Below are 21,626 nucleotides of genomic sequence, written 5' to 3'. Positions count from 1 at the left end.
TGAGCAAGGATAGTAGCTGCAATCCTATCATGTCCAAACGCCATGATCGGACTGGGCGCACAACTTTGATGACCCTGTTGAATATTTCCTGATCTACGCTTGAAGAAGAAAACGACACACTAACGCAGTTCAAAATAATATCATCGAGCAAAGTTGCAGTCATCGCCAGTGTGCTATCACCATCACCAGTATGCTATCAAGACTGTTGATCCCTGTTAACCGCCTTGCACAAGTGAATCATTTCTGTCTGCAATCATGCACAACTTACCGCGTCCATGTTGAATATTTCTTGATGCACGCTTGAAGAAGAAGAAAACGACATGCTCACACAGTCCAAATGAATATCATCAAGCAAAGTTGTACTCATTGCCAGTGTGCTATCACCATCACCAGAGTACTATCAAGACTGTTGATCCCTGTTAACCCCCTTGCCCGAGTAAATTAGCTCATTTCTGTCTTCAATCATGCTCAACTGACTGCGTCCATGTTGAATATTTCTTGATGCACGCTTGAAGAAGAAGAAAACGACATGCTCACACAGTCCAAATGAATATCATCAAGGAAAGTTGCACTCATCACCAGTGTGCTATCACCATCACCAGTGTACTATCAAGACTGTTTTGGTCCCTATTAATCCCTTTGCACAAGTGAATTGGCTCATTTCTGTCTATAATCATGCTCAACTTACCGCATCCATGTTGAATATTTCTTGATGCACGCTTGAAGAAGAAGAAAACGACATGCTCACACAATCCGAATGAATATCATCAAGGAAAGTTGCACTCATCACCAGTGTGCTATCAAGACTGTTTTGATCCCTATTAATCCCCTTACACAAGTGAATTGGCTCATTTCTGTCTATAATCATGCTCAACTTACCGCATCCATGTTGAATATTTCTTGATGCACGCTTGAAGAAGAAGAAAACGACATGCTCACACAATCCGAATGAATATCATCAAGGAAAGTTGCACTCATCACCAGTGTGCTATCAAGACTGTTTTGATCCCTATTAATCCCCTTACACAAGTGAATTGGCTCATTTCTGTCTATAATCATGCTCAACTTACCGCATCCATGTTGAATATTTCTTGATGCACGCTTGAAGAAGAAGAAAACGACATGCTCACACAATCCGAATGAATATCATCAAGGAAAGTTGCACTCATCACCAGTGTGCTATCAAGACTGTTTTGGTCCCTATTAATCCCCTTACACAAGTGAATTGGCTCATTTCTGTCTATAATCATGCTCAACTTACCGCATCCATGTTGAATATTTCTTGATGCACGCTTGAAGAAGAAGAAAACGACATGCTCACACAATCCGAATGAATATCATCAAGGAAAGTTGCACTCATCACCAGTGTGCTATCAAGACTGTTTTGGTCCCTATTAATCCCCTTACACAAGTGAATTGGCTCATTTCTGTCTATAATCATGCTCAACTTACCGCATCCATGTTGAATCTTTCTTGATCCACGCTTGAACTCGAGCAGCTAACGCAGCAATCAGGCGTTTCCTTTCCAGTCCTTGATGACTTTGAGGTCAAAATGGATCGTCTACGAGGTTATTCTAGGCTCAGTATAGCCAATTTGCTCATGTTGAAGTGGTGATGGTATGGCTGTTGGATGGAGGCAAGGCCATTTTTTCAGTCATTGCTCTTTTCCATACGATTGCCTATCGCGTGGATAGTCGATCAAGTAGGTTAACTATCAATAGACTGCATGCCATGGTTTTCCACGATCGACTAGAGGTGCCGGTTTGGAGGTAAAATAAGTCGATTTAGACCAGGCCTGAAATTCCAAATCCATAGCCTAGCCATAAACCTTGCTCTATCTGGTAGTCTAGTGTATAGCTCAGTCCATAACACACTAGACGCCACTATCAGCTCCCAGATTGGACTTGGTAGTCAGAGCCACGGTACAAAATTCAATAGCCAAGGGCAAATCGATCTCGCCGAAAATGCAAAAATCGATTAGTTTACGCTGCTCGAGATCATTTTAGTCATTAACTGGAAGGATCGACATGGAGATGGACTACTGGAAAATAACTAGGTAGCCATTTGTCGTAGTCTATGCCATTGGATAGCATCGGTTAGGGTTAGGGTTGATCCAGTTCAGTACAATCGGCCATGGCGATCTGGACTCCATGTCGACGTGACGGGATCGGCTAATGTCCATAGTCCAACGCTTGGAGTTCATCTCTCGGTCCAATTTCATACTGTGCTGTAAAAGTTGTAGAAACATTTAGATGGCGTCATCAATAAAATATTCTTATGTAAGCTAATGCTGTTGATTCTACTCTACTACGCCATGGACTACTCTATTCACCGGTGAATGCAGTAGTCCATGGCATCGACATTATTCTTATGCAAGCCACTGGTGTTGAATATATTACACCATGGACTACTCTATTGACCGCTGAATGCAGTAGTCCATGGCTGCACACATTGGCTGCAAATGCGTCGAAACTCATGTCATCATCGACAATATTGTTATGCAAGCCACTGGTGTTGATTACACTACACCATGGACTACTCTATTCACCGCTGAATGCAGTAGTCCATGCCTGCACACATTAGCTGGACAAGCGTTAAAACTCATGTCATCATCGACAATATTTTTATGCAATCCACTGCTGCCGATCTATTTACCTCTTGGGTTTTACTGTACTACACCATGGACTACTTTGTTTATCGCTAAATGCAGTAGTCCATAGCTGCACACATTGGCTGTGCAAGCGTCGAAACTCATGTCATCATCGATAATATTGTTATACAAGCCACTAGTGTTGATCTCTTCGCTCTTACTGTGCTACACCATGGACTATTCTATTTACCGGTAAATGGAGTAGTCCATGGCTGCACACATTGGCTGTATAAACGTCGAAACTTATGTCGTTATCGATAATATTCTTATGCAATCCACTGCTGCTGATCTCTCTGGTCTTACCGTGCTGAACCATAAACTCAATCAATTCATTCGCCGGTCAATATTGACTAGCCCACAGCTGCACATTTCGTATACAAGCGTTGATACTCATCAAATAGGATCAATTGGATTAGACGTCGGTCTGTTATATCCAATTGATCCCTCTTTTCTTTTACTTGCTCTGCAAGTATGCAAGTATAGACTGGGATACTTTTATTAGTGCTCCATGACTTGAATGGCTGTTATTGAAACTCCAGCCTTCTATGGCATACTACACGAGTATAGTACAGCTTCTTGATCAGACCTCTATGTTTTGATGACACTCTATTGCACAGTAGATAGGATATGGCAAAATAGAGTAGGTCCATCTAATCGAATGGATCCATCAAATATTCTTATGCAATCCACTGGTGTTTATCTCCGGTCTTACTTTGCCATGGACTACTCCATATTCGCCGATGTAGTAGTAGTCCATGGCTGCACATTTCGTCTGCCAGCATCGATATTATTCTGGTGCAGCCACCTCGTTGGTCACGTGGTTACGCCCCTGAGCCTAGAACGTGATCCTCGGTCACGTTATGACGATCGTACTATAGTGTTTCAGTCACACCAAAGCGATCATAGGAATAGACTCAGCTAATTCAACTCAACAGTAAACTAGTAAGTGGACCAACTTTTTCAATCACTTTCCTCACTCCTGCTGCGTCTTTCCACTTGCATGCCTGGATCATGGACTACTAAAAATAATAGTTGATTTTTGGACGAGTCTATGGCAAGTACAGTAGGTAGCACATCAATGAAAAGAGTTTCTATACAACCCTGGCAGTCTTCTTACACTCTTTTGAAACACCTCATTAACGACTAAAATCACCACGCATTACGCTATAGTAAAGCTGTTTTCCTCCAGTCTTGTTCAGGTACCGATAATATCGATTATATTCCAGTCTGCTTATTGAGCAGACTCGAGCATGCTCAATGATGAGTTTCATAGTATAGCTAGTATAATCACCCAAACATCGCCTAGGATTAATACTGTCATCATTTCCTTCGGATAGAATAGACTAAACCTGGGTGTCAATTCAATCGTGAGCGATCAACCTCATAATAACTACACTATTACAAACGATGGTATTAAACAGTATAGAGTAATGCCTAAAAAGCAAGATCAACAAGAAATCCAATATGGTGCCCCCCCCCCCCCCTGCTCTCTCTACCCAAGTTTCTTCCTTCTCTCTCTTTTAAGCACACATTAGATTACACATGACGTTCTTCACTTGCTGCTATAGCTATTATCCAAATCCATGCATGAATTCATTGCGGATCTTAAGAGCAACCCTAATTGCAAAGAGAGTCTCGACAGCGTATCTCTGTCTACTCGAGCTTCTTTCTTTGCCAACTCCTCCCCTCTCTCTTTTAATTAAGCAAACATAAGATATCCATTAATTGAAATGCTCTTTGCTTGTATAGACACTGCTATAGTAGTATCTAAATTCATTCATAAATTCATTGTGGATCTTTGTCATGAGCATGAGTGTACTCTACAATCTTAGGCAGGGAATGAGACGCGATATAACGCTACAAAGACCTGAATGAAATCACCAATTTCATGGTGAAAACCTGCTTAAACATATAAGCTTGTGAGGCAATGGCCTACACCCCATGAAGCCTATGCTTACCCTAATCATCATCAAGTAATATTGCTACGCTAACAATGATTATTCTCAATCTGAAAGTTGATGATGATGATCTCATCTGTAGTAATGGTTATGCAACGATTACTTTGCAATCTAGCTAAGCCAGCCATCATCCATGAGTAAACTTTTAATCAAGCATGGACTACTCAATCGTAATCCATATCACTCATTTTCAATCCTCTCCATGCTATAAAACAACCCTGCTTAGATTGATTCCATCTTACCGATAAAACCTCTACCCATAAAAATCAAAATACATCATCGATGATTCATTAATTCAATCAAGATGAAGCATGTTCTCGCATTACTCATCCCTCCAGCTGGATGATGACACAATGTCGACAGTAATCAATGAACAAACTAACCCACTCATGATCGTACAATATGCTGCCATACTGGGCTGTAGGTTATCCACTACAATAATAAGGGCAATAATCATCTTTTTTAGAGCAAGCTGTGCTATAACCAAGCTGTATTATAACCAAGCTGTTATAACCAAGCTTGAATATGATGATGAATATCACTATGTACACAACTCTATTATACCAAGTTATTTATATAGAATGTATGCAGCAGCATTAATTTATTACTGCGTCTAATTATATTGTTTTTATTCTACATGACAATAAAGTTTATCCTACTTTAATATCTTAAATTTACCTCTCCAAGTCGATATCAATCAGAACGTTGCCTCTTAACATTACTATTGTTTTGTATGTACACGACATCCATACAATAGCTATTAATTATTTGTTCACCAATCTTACTTGAAATAATTAATTAATAGAACATCTGTAAAAGAAGCCTATAGTCAATGCACTTTAAAGACAGTATTATCGTTCATTCTCCCTCTTTCTAAGCCTGTCTAACACATCAATATCATCATGTCTACACTGTCATAGATTAAAATTATTAAAGTGCCCTTGATCGACAGTATTCTTCTTCATAGTCCACTCAGTATTGATTACTACTCTTTCTTCTTCAACACTATTTTACTGCCAAGATTGCATCACTTATTATAGGGAAGAATCGACTGGCAAATCATTCCAGTCGTGGATAGCGCCAAAATTACCAACTTGAATACATTCTTTATCCATGGTAATCAGAGTTACTTTCTCCTTGACCGATTCAAAGCTTTTATCATGACGGATTAGTGGGATAGAAAACATCCTTGGATATCGGTACATCAAACAGGCATTGCACTACTGTACATTACCTATTAAGGATTATTAATTAAAATATAGAAAGACTCGATCAGAAATTCAATTCATCGCACGACAACGACTATATCAACAACCAAGCCTTATGACATCGATGTCATGATGGAAAATCAAGCTACAGGTGCCATGCAAACCCCGGAAGATAATACTACCTTAATAGCATCCAAAAATGATGATGATTTTGATAGGTAAGTGATTGTTTGGTTCACTGTATAGTATCGGTAAACTGCCATAAAACAACGACATCAAGAATTTTTCATCGCTCCCGATATTGATCGTCAATTTATAATGAAATGGATGTTTCTTCTATTCAACAATAATAGTAATCACTTTCATCAATTGGCCGACAACACCAATTCACACTTGATATCTACATTAATATCGACGTTATCCCAAGTTATTAAACAAACTGATGTCTATAGTAGACAAAAACAACGATCCAAAATAACGGATGATATACTTCAACCTATCAAAGAATGGCTAAGATTAGATACTCACAAAACGGTAAGTTGTTGAAAATACGACAGACATACATAGGATCGCAAATGATTCAAAAACGATAATTCATATTGCTTCATAAATCTTCCCCCGTTATGTAGGGAGGAAAATAGAAATCTTTGATGTGCTAAAAAAATTACTCAAACAGAGCGTAAATTGACAATATTATCCTCTAAGATCGGGAAATAGAATTAAAGCGATTTAGAAACACGTTTAATTATAGCATACTTGAATCTATAATACGATTAACTTGACAAAGCCTGCTAACACGTATATTAATTAGTAGTCTAGTTTGTTTATTTTCTTCTTTTGCCATCGACGTTAAAATAGAACGTCGTCTAGCCATAATAATAACAACAATAAATTGCATTTAATGCTAGCTTTCTACAATACCATAATCAATAGCAGTTTACTCTTTCACGTTAGCCTACGATGACAGATGGATTAATTTTATAATCAGTTGATAATTTCCGTTGTCCTGGTAATTCATATCCATTCTTTACATAATACTAATAGTCATGGTTCTTGTTAGAGGAATAGCTTTTAGTCAATCCTGACAGTCCTACCACTGATTCTTGTCTATTTATCATTATTTTATTTTATGTTCAATAACGAAATTATGATATAAAGTAACTTAAAAGATGGAGTACTCTTACGACTAGTTGGCAATTTATTTTATCCTTGTAATTCATTCTATTCTTTTATACAACGGTAAGCCTTCGTCGTTTATGCTTGCTTGTCAGTAATTATGTCGTTAAAAGATCCAAAAATCATAATATAAAGTAGCTTTAATGTAAAGCAAAGCCGATGATAACTATCCCTATCCTTCATGTCAATGTAGTTCTATAATGTGCATCCAATCATAGATATTAGCAAGGTACAACAAAGATATCAAACAGCCTGATAAGAATGAAAGACATAAGCAAATATCTGATCATAGCTTAGTGTAATTTCTATTCGATGAAATTTTAGTTTATAAGTTTCATCGCAGGTATAGTGCTCAGTACATCGATATTTCCGCAGATTAACAGTAGTAATGTAGATGTGCATATATTAGCCGGCATGTTTAAATGCTACCTACAGTATACAGTTATGCTAGCCAGCATATTGATTATTTTATAACTATTTTTATCCTATATATTTATGTGCATGTCTCATTGTTAATAAGTTTCTTGATATTTATATACTGTACATCACGAAGTAGGCCAAATAGAATTTTATAAGAATGAACTATTTTTACATGCCTGTAGCAATAATTAATTTACGAGCAGTGAAATTTAGAACGATTGATATTTAAAGTTTACAGTTTCTGCTATAACTACGATAGTCAACATTCGTATATCCATATTTTGATAGATCAACGGCGGTAAAGCATACTCTGTCTATTTAAACGCCGACCAGTAAAAATGCAGACAACGATACAGTTGTACTAATTTTTAATATTTTAAGAATGAGAGTCATAACAAGATAAACCAACAATTCTTTATAACAGTTAAATTTTTGAATTTATAATTTCTGTTGGGGCCATAGTAGGCGACGTCCATTTATTTATAAATTAATAGAAGTAACGTACATGTGTATATTTAGTCTTAATATATAAAGGCTGCCTAGCATACAAACAGCTATAGGACTATCTTAATCAGTAGGTTAATTATTCTGACTGACTAGTAGTGATATTATACGTCTGGACATGCATAGTCTGGATATACAATAGCCTAGCTAACATGTGCTATGAAGTAGTAGCTTTGGAATATTACTAAATATTTTAGTACCAAGAAACAACCATAAATACTATTTGAATTAATAACACATTCTAAAATACTAGAAAAGATACAAATTTTAATACCAGACTAACTTACATGTACCAATTTAATAGTATCAACGTATGGCAATGAATACTTGTACGTTTATTAAGAATCATTACGGTAATTATAATTACAAGCGCATTTTACTTAAATAGTTTATTCTTAAGCACAGACTACAAGTGCATGTATTAAAAGCGAGCAAGCATAAAGACACAGAATAAAGTATGAATGCATATGGTAGGCTATCTTAGATACTAAGAACTATTTATTATGGCAAATGTGTTTCATTTACATAGCTCACTCTAAGACATGAAATATGCATTTTTAAAGGCTAGTCTATATGTATATACTAGGTTAAACGTCGAGTCCAAGATAAATCCCTAAATGAAAATTGATTCACTATTCTGCACAACAAATGCATACAATCATACACAATATTCATCATAGAGCTGCTTACCATATGTATAATATGTATATATGTATATATACACAAAGTTATTTCACCCTACAGCATGAAAATATTTCTGTTATCCATATGTAGAAATAAATTTACCGCTAATATTTAGTAATGAGTAATATTAGAATCATTTAAAAAAAGTCTATTAATATAAGACAATTAATTAATTCCAAACTGCTAATTTTAGGTAAATAAAGTAGGCGAGAAAAATAAAAGTCCTAAGGATAAGATAGGTAAAAACCTTGAAATTCGAAATCCTCCATCAAATAGTGAAACCAACTTGAATAATCAACTGTTATCTAATCAAATCGTTGAATTAAAGGTAAAAAAATTATTGATTTGTTTATTAACATTATTGGGTATAAATTAATCAAACTCTCATGTGCTATTATCATAAATTTAACTAACGGTATTGAATACGGGTATTACATAAGGACTTTTAATATTTGTGCCTTCGGTAGCTCTCACCCTCTCTATTCCTACCTATTAATCCTTTATATTACTATTCGATGACTTTAAATTATATATTATGAGATTACTGTGTTATTCTTGTTATACCCTTAAATCGATGTATTTAAATCAATTTCATCTTTCTCACTGCAATAAATTCCATTGGTTATACATACTTATATATCACTTTGCTATAATACTACCTTCATCTTACAGGAAAATATCATGATATTGAAAATCGACTTAGATAGAAAAATGCAAGAAATTGCGTCGTGTCATAAATTATGTGAAGATTATGATAAGCAAACTAAAAGTCTAACGGAACTTATACAAGAACATATCTCACATGTGATTAATCAACTTGATTTAGATTTTAAACCTAGTAGGAATGCTCAAGGTAAGAGTTATTTTTCTTGAAGAACTCAAGTTGTATCATTATTAAATAGTATTACCTATATCAACAGATATTCGTCATGATCTTTTGGAGCTTACAAGAAAAATATTGATCTTAAAAGTAGAATCAATTAAAAAGGTTTAAAATTAGCATACGTTAAACATTTAAATATTGTAGTATAAATCTTTAACCCAATCTTACACTTACCGGACGAGCAAACACCAATTTTGCTTAATGCTAATTTCATTAAAGGACAACAAAATTAAACGATTACAACAAAATCTTGAAAATTTAACAAATGCAAATCAGGTTAATCTTTTCTGTTCAAGCATGATTTAAATTATCAGCATTATTTCAGAAATAAATTTACATTTACAACTTTATTCTACTAGTAGATTAAGTTACAATATGAAATTATCTAACTTAAATTCATCTCCTCGGTTCAATAAGTTTAGATTGCTAGTCATAAGATTATTTAATAAATTTGGATGTTAGACTTATAAAATTCTATTGGTATATTTTAAAATGAATTTTTATAGGTTAAAGAGTCAACATTAAACCGCACACAAACACCTCAACTACCTACATTAACACTATCTGGGTCTCAGCCAGATGTTAATAGTGACGAAGTGAAAAGTAAGTGCTTTGGCTTTCATTTATGAGGATGACTTTTTTGTATTATAGATCTTAAAATAGTTATAATTCAAACACGGGCAAAATTAAGTTATATCCGCTATATTGCAGGTCCAACATCTGGATCTCCTCGGAAAACATCACCTTCTCCAGCTTCGACGAATTCTGCCAAGTTCTTCTCTGAAGATGGTAACGTTAAAACTCGTTAGCCAACTAGCATTTATGCTAACTTACTGTAATGTACAGTACTTAAACCCTACTTGCTATGGCTAAAAAATCAAACTCATTGTAGCATTGAAATATTAGATGACTAGGCAGTCTGCATGCATATTAGTGTACAAGTTCTATCTGTTATGGCTCAGACATTAAATCTACTATAATACTAAAAATAATCACATAGTCAGTATTCATGTTAACGTACAAGGTCTATCCATTATAACTCAAAAATTAATTAAATTTAAGCCTACTGTAACACGTAGATCAATCAGATAATTAGTACTCAAGTTAATGTACGACTTCTATCGCTTGAGAATAATAGATTTAATTCTTTGTAACGCGAAACGGATAGGCTATGCATGCTGATGCAAAAGCTCTATCCGTTAAGGTAAAAAATTAAATTCTTAACATTAACGCGAAACAGATAAGCTATACACTATACATGTTAATATAAAGCTCTATCTGTTAAGGCTAAAAATTGAATTCTCAATGATATTAACGTGAAACGGATAGGCTATGCATATTAATGCCAAAGCTCTATCCGGATATTAAGGCTCATCCGACAAACTCATATTTTCAAATTAATCCGCATTTGCTAGATATTTCGCGTGAAGATGACAGAAGTAGCAGCGATAGTGCTAACTTAAAAGAGATTCAGATACCTGGCTACCTTGCAGAAGTAAATATGATTCAAAGTTGAAGTTAATTTGATATCAATCAAATTATAGCGTCAATGCAAACCCATAGAATATTAAGAAAGGATTTTATATGCAATTAGGTCACACTTGGCACTACTGAAGATGGTATTCCTGTTACTCCTAGCCGATTATATTTACGCTTTAACGGGCAAACTTTAAGAAAAAAAAGGTTATGGGAAAAAGCCTTTGAAAAGTATGGCAATCTTTCTTTATCGTACAATTTTCTCAAAATTGTAAATAAAGATTAAATTCAAACATAATGTAATTTATTTCTCCATGTTGTCAGAGTGCGCGCTGGTAGTTCGCTTGTAACTGACGATATCTTACTCCAGTTACCATTTGCTCATCCTGGTAATAAGAAAATCAGTGTTATAAATAAAGCAGACTATCCTATCCCCCGTAGTATGTCCTGGCATCAGAGGCAGCAGTGTCGGTAAATTGAAAGTCATTCAATATTAATATTACTTTAACTGCTAACGATAATCAACATGAAAATATATAATTTTTTAACTGTCATGTGTGTATTACCTTAGTACTCTAAAATTATCATGATGTTATATTAATCTTATACCGTATTTGCAATTAATAAATAATTTAAGACATTATTTCCATATTGAAATGATGATACAATTGCATCGTCGTTTGAAAGCAAAGAAGGTCATTAGTATTTCTAACTCGATTAATTTTTGTCTTTCATTAGCAAAGTTAACAAGAAACCTTTTTCATATTGGGATAACGATACAATGGTAGCGTGGATTTGTGAACAGAGTCTTGGTAAATATGTTCGTAACTGCAAGCGCTATCTTACAAAAGGATCTGTTCTTCTAAAATGCTCAATTATGGAGTTGGAAAATGTAATATGGAAATAATAGACTGAGATTTCTACAAGTTAATGAAGTAGTTTGCAGATGCTTATTTTTGCTATTACTTCTGTCCAGGAATTGGGAATAAAACATCCAATACATCAACGAAAACTTCAACTTGCAATCCAGGTATCTCTTTTCACTTGCGATATAATTTATATGCATTCTGTTGTACTCGTATTTTGAAAATTTTTTTTAAATGATGGGATTAATTCCTCTTGAATTGATCAAGGCCGAAATGAGCGATGCCTCGGATCTTGCTGGTCGTCTAGACAATAACTGGGTTATGCGTAAGTATTTAACATTTAAAGTGTATAATTACTACCTAAGTAAAATAAAATGGTGCAAAAATTGGCTTTAATATCATTAGGTTGGCTAGATGATATTGGATTACCACAGTATAAAGAAGTTATGAATACTGCTAAAGTGGACGGAAGAATTTTAAATTATTTAACTCTGGTAGTAACTCATATTTAATATCTTTCATCATTACATATTATATAACTGTGGTATATACGATTAAGCATGATGTGCATATCACTATTCGTATCGATAATTAGGATGATCTATCCGCTATGAAAATTACCGACCAATTCCATCAGATTAGTATAAAACGAAGTATTCAATGTTTACGGTTAGTACCGTAGTACTTAGAATACGGGTATATGTAAATATAAAATCAGAGTAAAAGATATTGAATTTCAAATACGAACATTATAGAAAGTGCAACTTCCATCCTAATTATATGAAACGAAGACCACTTAAAACGGTAGCAATGATATATTTTATCATTCTATTAAATTATGAAATTGACCCATTCTTCTTACAAAAATAGCAAAAGGGGTTGTAACAATTTGTTTTCGATTATCATTTAATTTCGATTAAAAGGACCGGAAAGAAGATGAAGATGTCATGGTTTGGACGAATGGTCATATCATTGAATGGCTTCGCTCCAATGATATTGCTGAATACGCAAGCAACCTTCGCAGCTCTGGCGTTCATGGAGCACTTTTTGTAAGCTCTTCAAGAAAAATGAAATTAGCCTTTGTATATATTAGTAGAGTTTATTAACTTATTTTTGCATAAGCGAAAAGTATAGCAAATATATGCATACTATACAGTATATAAATACTATATGTAGATATATCAAATTATATACAACAATCTAACAGTATACATATACAGCATAAAAGTGCTTTAACGCTGGCAAAACATAAGATATCTTTTCAAAGAAATAGTAAAGAAATTTTTTATTTTATTGTTAAATAAAGAGTTTAGAGCCGCTTTTCAATAGTGATACCCTGATCGAGCTGCTAAATATCCCTATTGGAGAAGTTCGTCTTCATAGACAAACTGCAACTCTATTTAACGCACTGATTGGACCAGAATGTCAACTAACTAAGAAACAGGCAGAAGCTGAAACAGGAACTGAATTATTGCTATCGTTAGCTCGACAACAGAAGGTCTCACCATGGAAATTATAAATAAATAAAAATAGTGCATGTAAAATTCTACTATATCAAGTAAAATTGGTTATTTATTAATCATCTGATCCTATTTCTACTTATCTAGGCTCTTAAAATGCCTTCAAGTGTTGTTTCATTTAAGAATGGTAAATTAGTTCACGGCGATATTTTGTGTCCAATTGGTGAAAATGACGATCCTATGCCACCTCGCAAACCACCGCGAGTATTTCTCTCCAACAATCGCACTCTTCGAGACCGGTAATAGAGCTATTTAACCTTCTATTAGAGTAAGATAGAATTTGTCACAAACTAACATTATATTCATTAAATGAAATTCTATTGGCAGATCTTTTTCCAACGACGTTATTGCCAGAACAGAATCGTTATCGATACATAATTCCGGCAGATGAAATTGTCAAATTATTATGGTAGTGTCGGATTTGCGTCCATGCGGAAGGGGAAATTATGTTTTAGACGCTATGTATAGGATTATGTTACGATGAAATAGAATTAGATATCTATAAACCTTGAGTATGGTCAATACGCGTATTAATAAAACTATTCTGAAAAGAGATTCCCAAATACTTTTATTTTGTAATTTGATATTATCAGCTACCAAGCTTAGCATATTATAAAATCCAAAAGATTCGTAGAGAAATTTGTAGTATTTTTTAATGGTTACTTTAGGGCTCTTTATTTAATGGAGCTAATGATAGCAGCGGTAACATTGTTAATCATATCATGAGGAGACTGTAAATATAAAATGTCATACAATTATCAAAGAATCCTTTCGACTTTGATTACTGTATACAGTATACATACAATACATGGGTTCGTTCGCATTCATGTATAATATATGGAATTATGTACGTCAAATTCATCATTATAAGATGTATATAGGCTTATGAATACCTAACCATTTAAAATTTGTGAAATATTTTGCAAGTCCATATATTTATTATCTGTTGAAACAATTACTAGCATTATTGAAGAAATAAATTTTAAGCATTACCTCGCATACTATTTGAGTGAGTACAATAACTAAATAAAAAATAGTTGATTATGCAGAGCCAATTTATAAGGTCAGCGTATTTAATCTCTTGCAACTACAACATCTTATAGCTTGAATAATAGCCCAAATATACATTGTAAACGAATAGTGAAGAGAGGCTATCTTTCGTTTTCATATAAATTTAGACAATCTTAAGAAGAAGAATTTATTACCCTACTTACACAGTTGGGCTACTGTAATTTTCTTACAGTCGTGTTAGCTCAATTGGGTATTATTAGTTAGATGTAATTCAAAGTAATCCAAACGGCAAAAAACAGCGAAAAATCTCAATATTGGATATTTATTAACGTGATTGATCTTGTAGTCAATTTTTTTTATCTTTTCATCGAACGTGTCTCGAATTATGTTTACAATCATATGATACTTTACGTAATTACAGTTAAGAGAAGATTTATAAAATTAAATTCAAAAATCGGATAGAATATTAATGATCATAGATTGAAGAACACTTTATGATGAGTTTAAATTCAGGTTGACGTCCGCTTCTTTCAGAGAAATTTTGAAAACAATGATAGATAATTAATTGAAAGCTGGAAAAGATATTTTATCCACTTCAAATGAGATATTCATATATATATACTGTATATAAACTCGTATGTGCATACAATGTACATATATTGTATGCACATGATGTATAATTTCAATAATATTGGAATCTAAGTGATACATATATATAGCTATGTATGTTTATGTACATAATTATAGATACTTTTATATACATATTAAAACACTTTAATCACACTTGTTAATATCGACAATATATTATTAAATCATTCAATAGGCGCTCATTCAATCCATTTTTACGACTTTGTCTGGTGAAGCCGAATGGAGTAATGTACTCAAAAGTTAACCAAATCGAAATTATTTCAAATGATAGAGAAGAACTAATAGTCCATTGGCATTATATAAAGATTCTAAATAGCGTGGTTTGATTAAACATGGGCGGATCTATATATCATTTTACCGAACAATTTTTTAGATAGAAAGAGAATTTACTATTAATAGTGGCCATCAATGAGACTATAATACAACAAATGGTTTAGAACCTCATTAAAAGTGAATTTGATTACATCATGTAGCAAGATTTCAATGCTTACATTAATCCATTAACTTATGGGAAAATGATAATATATGTACTAATTAGTGAACGATTGAGAATAGATTATTTTTAAAGGGTACTATTACGTAGATTGAAGGTTTTTTCAAAAAAATTGGAAGAGAAAGAAGTTGAGCTAATCACAGTGCGGATCTGTACCGTATACCTATGCGTACATCAGAGACTTTACGCAGCTACTGGTATATCAGATGTATCCTATTCAAGATAGCTCCACCGCCATGGCAGTTAATATAAATTCGATTAATTTTTACAGTATAGTAGTAGGGCCTATAGAATTCAAACTTACTGTGTACTCAAGCAAGAATTGTTTGCAATTTTCAATAGTTCTTTCAAATTTGCATTCTCATAACGTAATCTAGCAATAGTTTCGTATTCTCTATTTGCAGCTTCATCATCGACGGCAGCAGCCTTTTGTATCACAGTTGCCATTTCGTGAATCTTTTCACTCTTTCTTTTAATCTCCTACATATGCATAATAGAGCGAAAATTACAGTCCATTAGCTTTGGATAGATGCTGTGCAATGGCTAATATTTTTATCATTGCGATCTTTGATTGATAATTATTTTCGTTAATTATAGCACTGGCATTTTGTGAAAAGCTTAATTTGTAAAGTAGTGATAAATGCTACATACTGTATGTACTCATGTCTCCTGATTTTCGTATTGCAAGTGCTACTATTGATTACAATGAATGTTGTTAAGAGAACTTATTTTAGTTAATTACAGTACTGGCATTTTGTGAAAAGCTCTATTTTTATAGTACTAATAAATGCCATATACTGTATATATCTCCTGGAGAAAACTTATTTTGGTTAACTACAGTACTGGCATTATGTGAAAAGCTCTATTTTTATAGTACTAATAAATGCCATATACTGTATATATCTTCTGATTTTAGCATTGCAAGTGCTACTATTGATTACAACGAATGTCGTTAAGAAACTATTTTGGCTAACTACAGTGCTGGCATTTTGTGAAATGGTCCATTTTTTAAAGTACGGATAATGCTATATGTGCATACTGTATATATCGCCTGATTTTGGTATTGCAAGTGGCACTATTAATCATATACAATTAATGTAGTTAAAAAGCATGTTCAGTACGATGTAGAAGAATACAGCAATTCGGTAAAAGATGATGTTCTAGGAGTTCCATTATGATGATTATTTACGTTACTTTAATTACAAACCTCATCATTGTTGAATAGTTTCAATACATCAGAATTATTTTTCAATTCAGCAAATTTCATCATCTACACGATAAGAATGATGGATTGATTAATTGAAGATGTCATTCTATCTTATTATGATGGCTACGCTTCCATACTTGATGGATTGTATTATCAATCTGTTGTACTGTACAATCAGCAAAGTATCAATGTTGTCAATATTACCAATAATTTCAATTGAAGACTATATCCATTATTGGGCATGTCGATATTACCTGTTGTCGATATTTGCTCATGATTAATTCCAAGGCTAATTGATGATCGATTAACGCTTCGTGAAGTTCAGCATTTTCGCGCTCTAACGCCTTCAATCGTTCGCTATCCTTTAGACTATTCAGTATGGTTGTATCTCGTGGTCTTCGTTTAGCAATTTCATTAATTACTTGGATATTCTCTCGATGCTAATACATAGTGATAAAAGTGAAGTTTAGCATTGAATTACTTCTACCTTCTCTGGATGTTATTGTATATATAATGATATCATTCAACTTTAGCATTCCATTCTTTTGACATTGGATATTTCATCATTGATGTCATTTATTGAATTTCAAGTAATACTATACTGGTATAAGCGTACAGTACTGTACAGTATGATGATGCTGATTTGTAATTCTTCCCCCCTACCCAAAAATAGATCGAAATTATGGCGTACGATCATGTATGATTACTGATTTGAAAAGACGTGCAAACAGATGCATTTTTACCTGCAATTCTGTCTATTGGAACTATTTTTTCAATGATATAATCAGCCTAGCGATACAAGTGGACCGTGGTCAAAGGCATGGCAATGAATGCAATTTCCGGTCCCATCAAGGTGTATTGAAGGCCATAAGCCATTGGACTACAGTATTGACTGACAATCACTAGATGAATGAAGTTCTAGGATGTCTTGTATGAGGTAAATAAGCTATGATGGATTGTATGATTGGCAAGAATGAAAGATTTTGGTTGGAATGGATGTCTCATGATGAAGATTAATGGAGCACGTTCGATGATGGAGCATGACTGATGAAGGAGGAATTGTTTTTTTTTCCATCATCAATGGACAATGGATGCATGTTTGTATACTCTACCTTATTATAAGACTGTAAGTTGGCATCCAGTAGAGTAACTTCCTTGGATATCGTTGTTATCGTTTCATCTTGATCTTTTAAGTTTTCAACCAGGTCTTTGGCACTGTCTAATAGATTGTGAAAATTGGCTTGGTCCGACGCCATTCTCACAACTTGAGCCTGCAGTACTCGCACACTCACTCACACTCCTCCGCCTAGTACCGACTCTACTCCGACTGCGCAGTCGGAGTAGAGATTGTACTGCGATGGGGAAAAGACTGTAGACTGTACAGTCTACAGTCCTGTACTGTACTGCAAGAGGTCTAGAGTGCTGTTACCGGTTCATGGCACCCAGCTTGACTACTTTGTATGACGGCAGCCTTAGTCCAGGAGGTACACTAGGCTACGTTGGCAGACTCTAGACTCAGCCAGTGAAAGAAAGTAATTGGCCCCAAAACCCGCGGGTTAACAGCGCATTGATGGAGTCAGCCATGGACATACAGCACTGTAGACTACTGTAGGGTAGGCTGTAGGTCCATCTTTCCATTCGATTCTACCATACGAGCTTTACTTGGGTGTAATTCAGTTAAGTTAGCACTGGAAGTTTTTTTCCAAACTCGATGGATTGTACAGACCTGGACCTGGGTCCGGCCGGACCAGACCAGACCAGGTTGGATCAGTACAGATCGGCGCAGACCGGATCAGCGCGGACCAGACCATCAAGATCTTATAATGGCCTGTTTCACCCTAATGTACGGTACAGTGTACAGTGTACAGTACATACTTACTGTACTGTAGTGTACAGTACAGTATACTGTACTACCTACAGTACAATACCCTGTACAGTACAGTAGCTCCAAAAAGTCCTCTCCATTTTACCCCGGTGTTTCGTCCTCAATTTGAATTATTCAAGCCAAAAGTGGAGCTGATCATTGCATCGTTAGTCAATCCATTTTACCCCGGTGTTTCGTCCTCAACTAGATCAAAGTCAAAAGTGGGGCTGATCATTGCGTCGTTAGTCAATCCATTTTACCCCGATGTTTCGTCCTCAACTTGAATTATTCAAGCCAAAAGTGGAGCTGATCATTGCGTCGTTAGTCAATCCATTTTACCCCGGTGTTTCGTCCTCGACTTGAATTATTAAAGCCAAAAGTGGGGCTGATCATTGCGTCGTCAGTCAATCCATTTTACCCCCGGTATTTCGTCCTCAACTAGATCAAAGTCAAAAGTGGGGCTGATCATTGCGTCGTCAGTCAATCCATTTTACCTTGGTGTTTCGTCCTCGACTTGAATTATTGAAGTCAAAGTGGGGCTGATCATTGCGTCGTCAGTCAATCTATTACGCTCGTATCGTCTTCTCTCGGCCAATTCCTTTGCAACGATGTCTAGTTAAATGAGACTGTGGAATCATCTCGAAACGGTTATCATCTTCACCTACTCTTGGCAAGTATGTTACAACCTATTCGGCGAGTCGCAATGACGGCGATTCAATGTTATTGTGGTCTCTACATCACCTCGGAATTCCTGCTCAGGCCGGTCTGGGTTAGTTGTGTTACCATGGACATTTGGATTGCATAGATAGTGTAGATAGTATAGGATGATAGCGAGTAGCATTGCAATCATGGTTGCCAGCTAGTCATTTTGTATCGTCCATCAATCACTCCATGTCAAAAGACATTGATAAATACTACTTTAGGACAAGATGGACGCCATAGTAGAATAGTGTCGACGAATTCTCTACCATTTCTGCTGTAGACTAATCAGTAGCATTGTACAGTACTAGAAAAACCAGCATCTTATCAATATTGCTTCCCAACACATTCTATCCCAGTCAATTTGTAATAGCCTAAACTGGAAATGGACATTCCATTCTAAATCAACCAACCTTTCGTCTCTACAAATCAACAACTTTGACAATCATTGCTCTTTCTTTCTGCTCTAGTGTATTCAACGTGGTATCCGTGCTGAAAATCAACAAAAGATCAACACCAAACATTCACTTGTATTGGTTAATCGACTTAGACAACGAATTCAACAATTACAAGTGTTAGTCATGATAATCTAATAATTAATCAATTCATAGACAAATGAAAAATGATATTTTAATTAATTAATGCAACGTACAGACTACGTATACGTACCAGCATCAAAGTAAGATAGACAGTATAGTATGCAAATCTCTTGCTCGTACTTGCTATAGAAAAAGTGTTCTATACCACCATCAAATGAGTAATCTTGAGAACAAGTGTTGTAGGCAAATTCTGATAGTGAATGACATTGCATAGACAGTATAGTGTGCAAATCTCTTGCTCATACTTGCTAATATTCATACTGTAGATTAGTAAACTTGAGAAAAAGTGTTCTAGGCAGACTGATGGCGGACGAGATTGGCTATACAAAATCGGCAGTATACGCATCGCCTATTCATACGCGTACTTGCTACCATTTCATACATTCATATTCCCTTTTTAGCCTTACTGTGCGAATATTCACCTTCTATTCAATCTGATCCGTTCTAATCCTTGTCCGACCTTGCTAAGCGATCTGGCCTAATCACGACTACCTAGCATCAATTTTTATTTTTTACAATCAATAGAACTGATATATCAGGAATGGATGATTGATACATCGATTGTTTGAACCATACAAATTAAAAAAGAACCTGTTCCTATAATTTTAACCAGCAGTCGTCAATATACAGTAGATCGTTCGTTATAAGTAAAAAAGTAAAATTGTGTAAAGTGTATGCTCTTCTGAATTTAAAAATTATACTTTGCAATGACTATTTCAATGACTAATTATCTGATGAACTTATTGCTTGTTTACCACAACAGAGGTGATTCTATCGTCATACGAAGTGTAACCGATCCAAACAAGTTCGAAGACAGTAAAATATATGGGCTGGTAGGTCTTGATAGAATTTGCTAATTTGAAAAGAAAAGATAAAATACATACGCGTATAGTAGCCGTTTCATAGTTGAATTTTGAAAAAATCTAGCTTTTACACTAATATGTTATAATACATAGCTTCTGTATACCATCACTTACACGTGATAGCAAACCTTAAACTGAATTTTATCATTCTGAAATAATTAAACTCCTCTATAGATACTAGTAAAAATGCATCAGTATTAGACTGCAGTTGGTTAATAATGAAGCGCTTGCGTTCTATCTGATCGTAGAACCATAATACAAATATGTATAAAATTATTGTATTAGGAGGGCGATTTCATACGTGTTAATGATCCTAATTTACCTGAAACTGAAGTTAAATTTGTAAGTTATCAAGCTACATTGTATAACCGTAATTTCTGCATTTTTTATTATCCAACCGGTATTTTGCACGTGTCTTGCAAAAATGGATGAATCATATTAAATTGATGTTATAGAATACTTTAATTTCCTAGTTTAGTATTTACAACTTAAATCCTGTATCGCGCACCTCTCCTTATTTACTATGATGGACAACGTAAATTTGTTGAATCCTTTATAAAAAACCTTACACTGCTGTTATGCTATGCTTATATAGAAATCGTAGAATTACACAGTGTTAGTTCTTATATCAGAACTTAGCTATACTTATATAGAAATCGTAGAATTACGCAGTGCTAGTTCTTATATCAGTACTTAGCGAATTGTGCAATATCATAAATAATTAGGTACCTCCTGGACATGTTTGGTTACAAAGCGATGAAGGCACGTATGATTCTAGATCCTATGGACCTGTTCCTCGTGGTCTAATTATTGGCCATAAATTTTATAAGATAAACGTTAATTAAGCACACGTTCAAACAAGTTAATTATATTATCACTGTAGTATGATACAGTTTT

At 34.7% G+C, this 21,626-nt stretch overlaps 5 protein-coding genes across 5 annotated transcripts in view; 3 read left to right on the top strand and 2 right to left on the bottom strand.

Annotated features, from left to right (window-relative positions):
* TRIADDRAFT_52127 (uncharacterized protein) overlaps positions 1-1,079 on the bottom strand; it is a gene marked incomplete at both ends in the record, with an annotated part of 5,540 nt that extends 4,461 nt beyond the window's left edge. The window contains 2 exons of the mRNA XM_002108013.1: positions 689-910; positions 1,071-1,079. Coding sequence (XP_002108049.1) covers positions 689-910; positions 1,071-1,079 — 231 coding nt within the window. The remainder of the gene's footprint in view (positions 1-688; positions 911-1,070) is intronic.
* A 4,869-nt stretch (positions 1,080-5,948) lies between these two features.
* Positions 5,949-11,434, top strand: TRIADDRAFT_52126 (uncharacterized protein; the record flags this gene model as incomplete). Its single annotated transcript, XM_002108751.1, has 11 exons — positions 5,949-6,034; positions 6,170-6,350; positions 8,794-8,928; positions 9,273-9,453; positions 9,521-9,588; positions 9,703-9,759; positions 9,990-10,086; positions 10,135-10,272; positions 10,899-10,978; positions 11,078-11,190; positions 11,284-11,434. 11 exons carry the CDS (start codon positions 5,949-5,951, stop codon positions 11,432-11,434), a joined length of 1,287 nt encoding a protein of 428 aa, XP_002108787.1.
* Positions 11,435-12,098: 664 nt separating this feature from the next.
* Positions 12,099-13,736, top strand: TRIADDRAFT_52125 (uncharacterized protein; the record flags this gene model as incomplete). Its single annotated transcript, XM_002108750.1, has 6 exons — positions 12,099-12,150; positions 12,231-12,319; positions 12,749-12,874; positions 13,132-13,323; positions 13,433-13,584; positions 13,673-13,736. The coding sequence occupies 6 exons, from the start codon at positions 12,099-12,101 to the stop codon at positions 13,734-13,736; spliced, it is 675 nt and encodes a 224-aa protein (XP_002108786.1).
* A 2,061-nt stretch (positions 13,737-15,797) lies between these two features.
* On the bottom strand, positions 15,798-17,960 carry TRIADDRAFT_19436 (uncharacterized protein; the record flags this gene model as incomplete). Its single annotated transcript, XM_002108012.1, has 3 exons — positions 15,798-15,974; positions 16,929-17,144; positions 17,817-17,960. 3 exons carry the CDS (start codon positions 17,958-17,960, stop codon positions 15,798-15,800), a joined length of 537 nt encoding a protein of 178 aa, XP_002108048.1.
* A 1,311-nt stretch (positions 17,961-19,271) lies between these two features.
* On the top strand, positions 19,272-21,574 carry TRIADDRAFT_52123 (uncharacterized protein; the record flags this gene model as incomplete). The annotated part of the gene is made up of 5 exons (XM_002108749.1): positions 19,272-19,337; positions 19,738-19,841; positions 20,630-20,699; positions 21,015-21,071; positions 21,455-21,574. 5 exons carry the CDS (start codon positions 19,272-19,274, stop codon positions 21,572-21,574), a joined length of 417 nt encoding a protein of 138 aa, XP_002108785.1.
* Positions 21,575-21,626: the final 52 nt, after the last annotated feature.

The sequence above is a fragment of the Trichoplax adhaerens genome, genomic scaffold (genome assembly GCF_000150275.1).
Source record: "Trichoplax adhaerens TRIADscaffold_1 genomic scaffold, whole genome shotgun sequence".
Taxonomy (NCBI): Eukaryota; Metazoa; Placozoa; class Uniplacotomia; order Trichoplacea; family Trichoplacidae; genus Trichoplax; species Trichoplax adhaerens.
The sequence above is the reverse complement of the archived record's forward strand: the minus strand, read 5'-3'. Positions and strand labels throughout refer to the sequence as shown.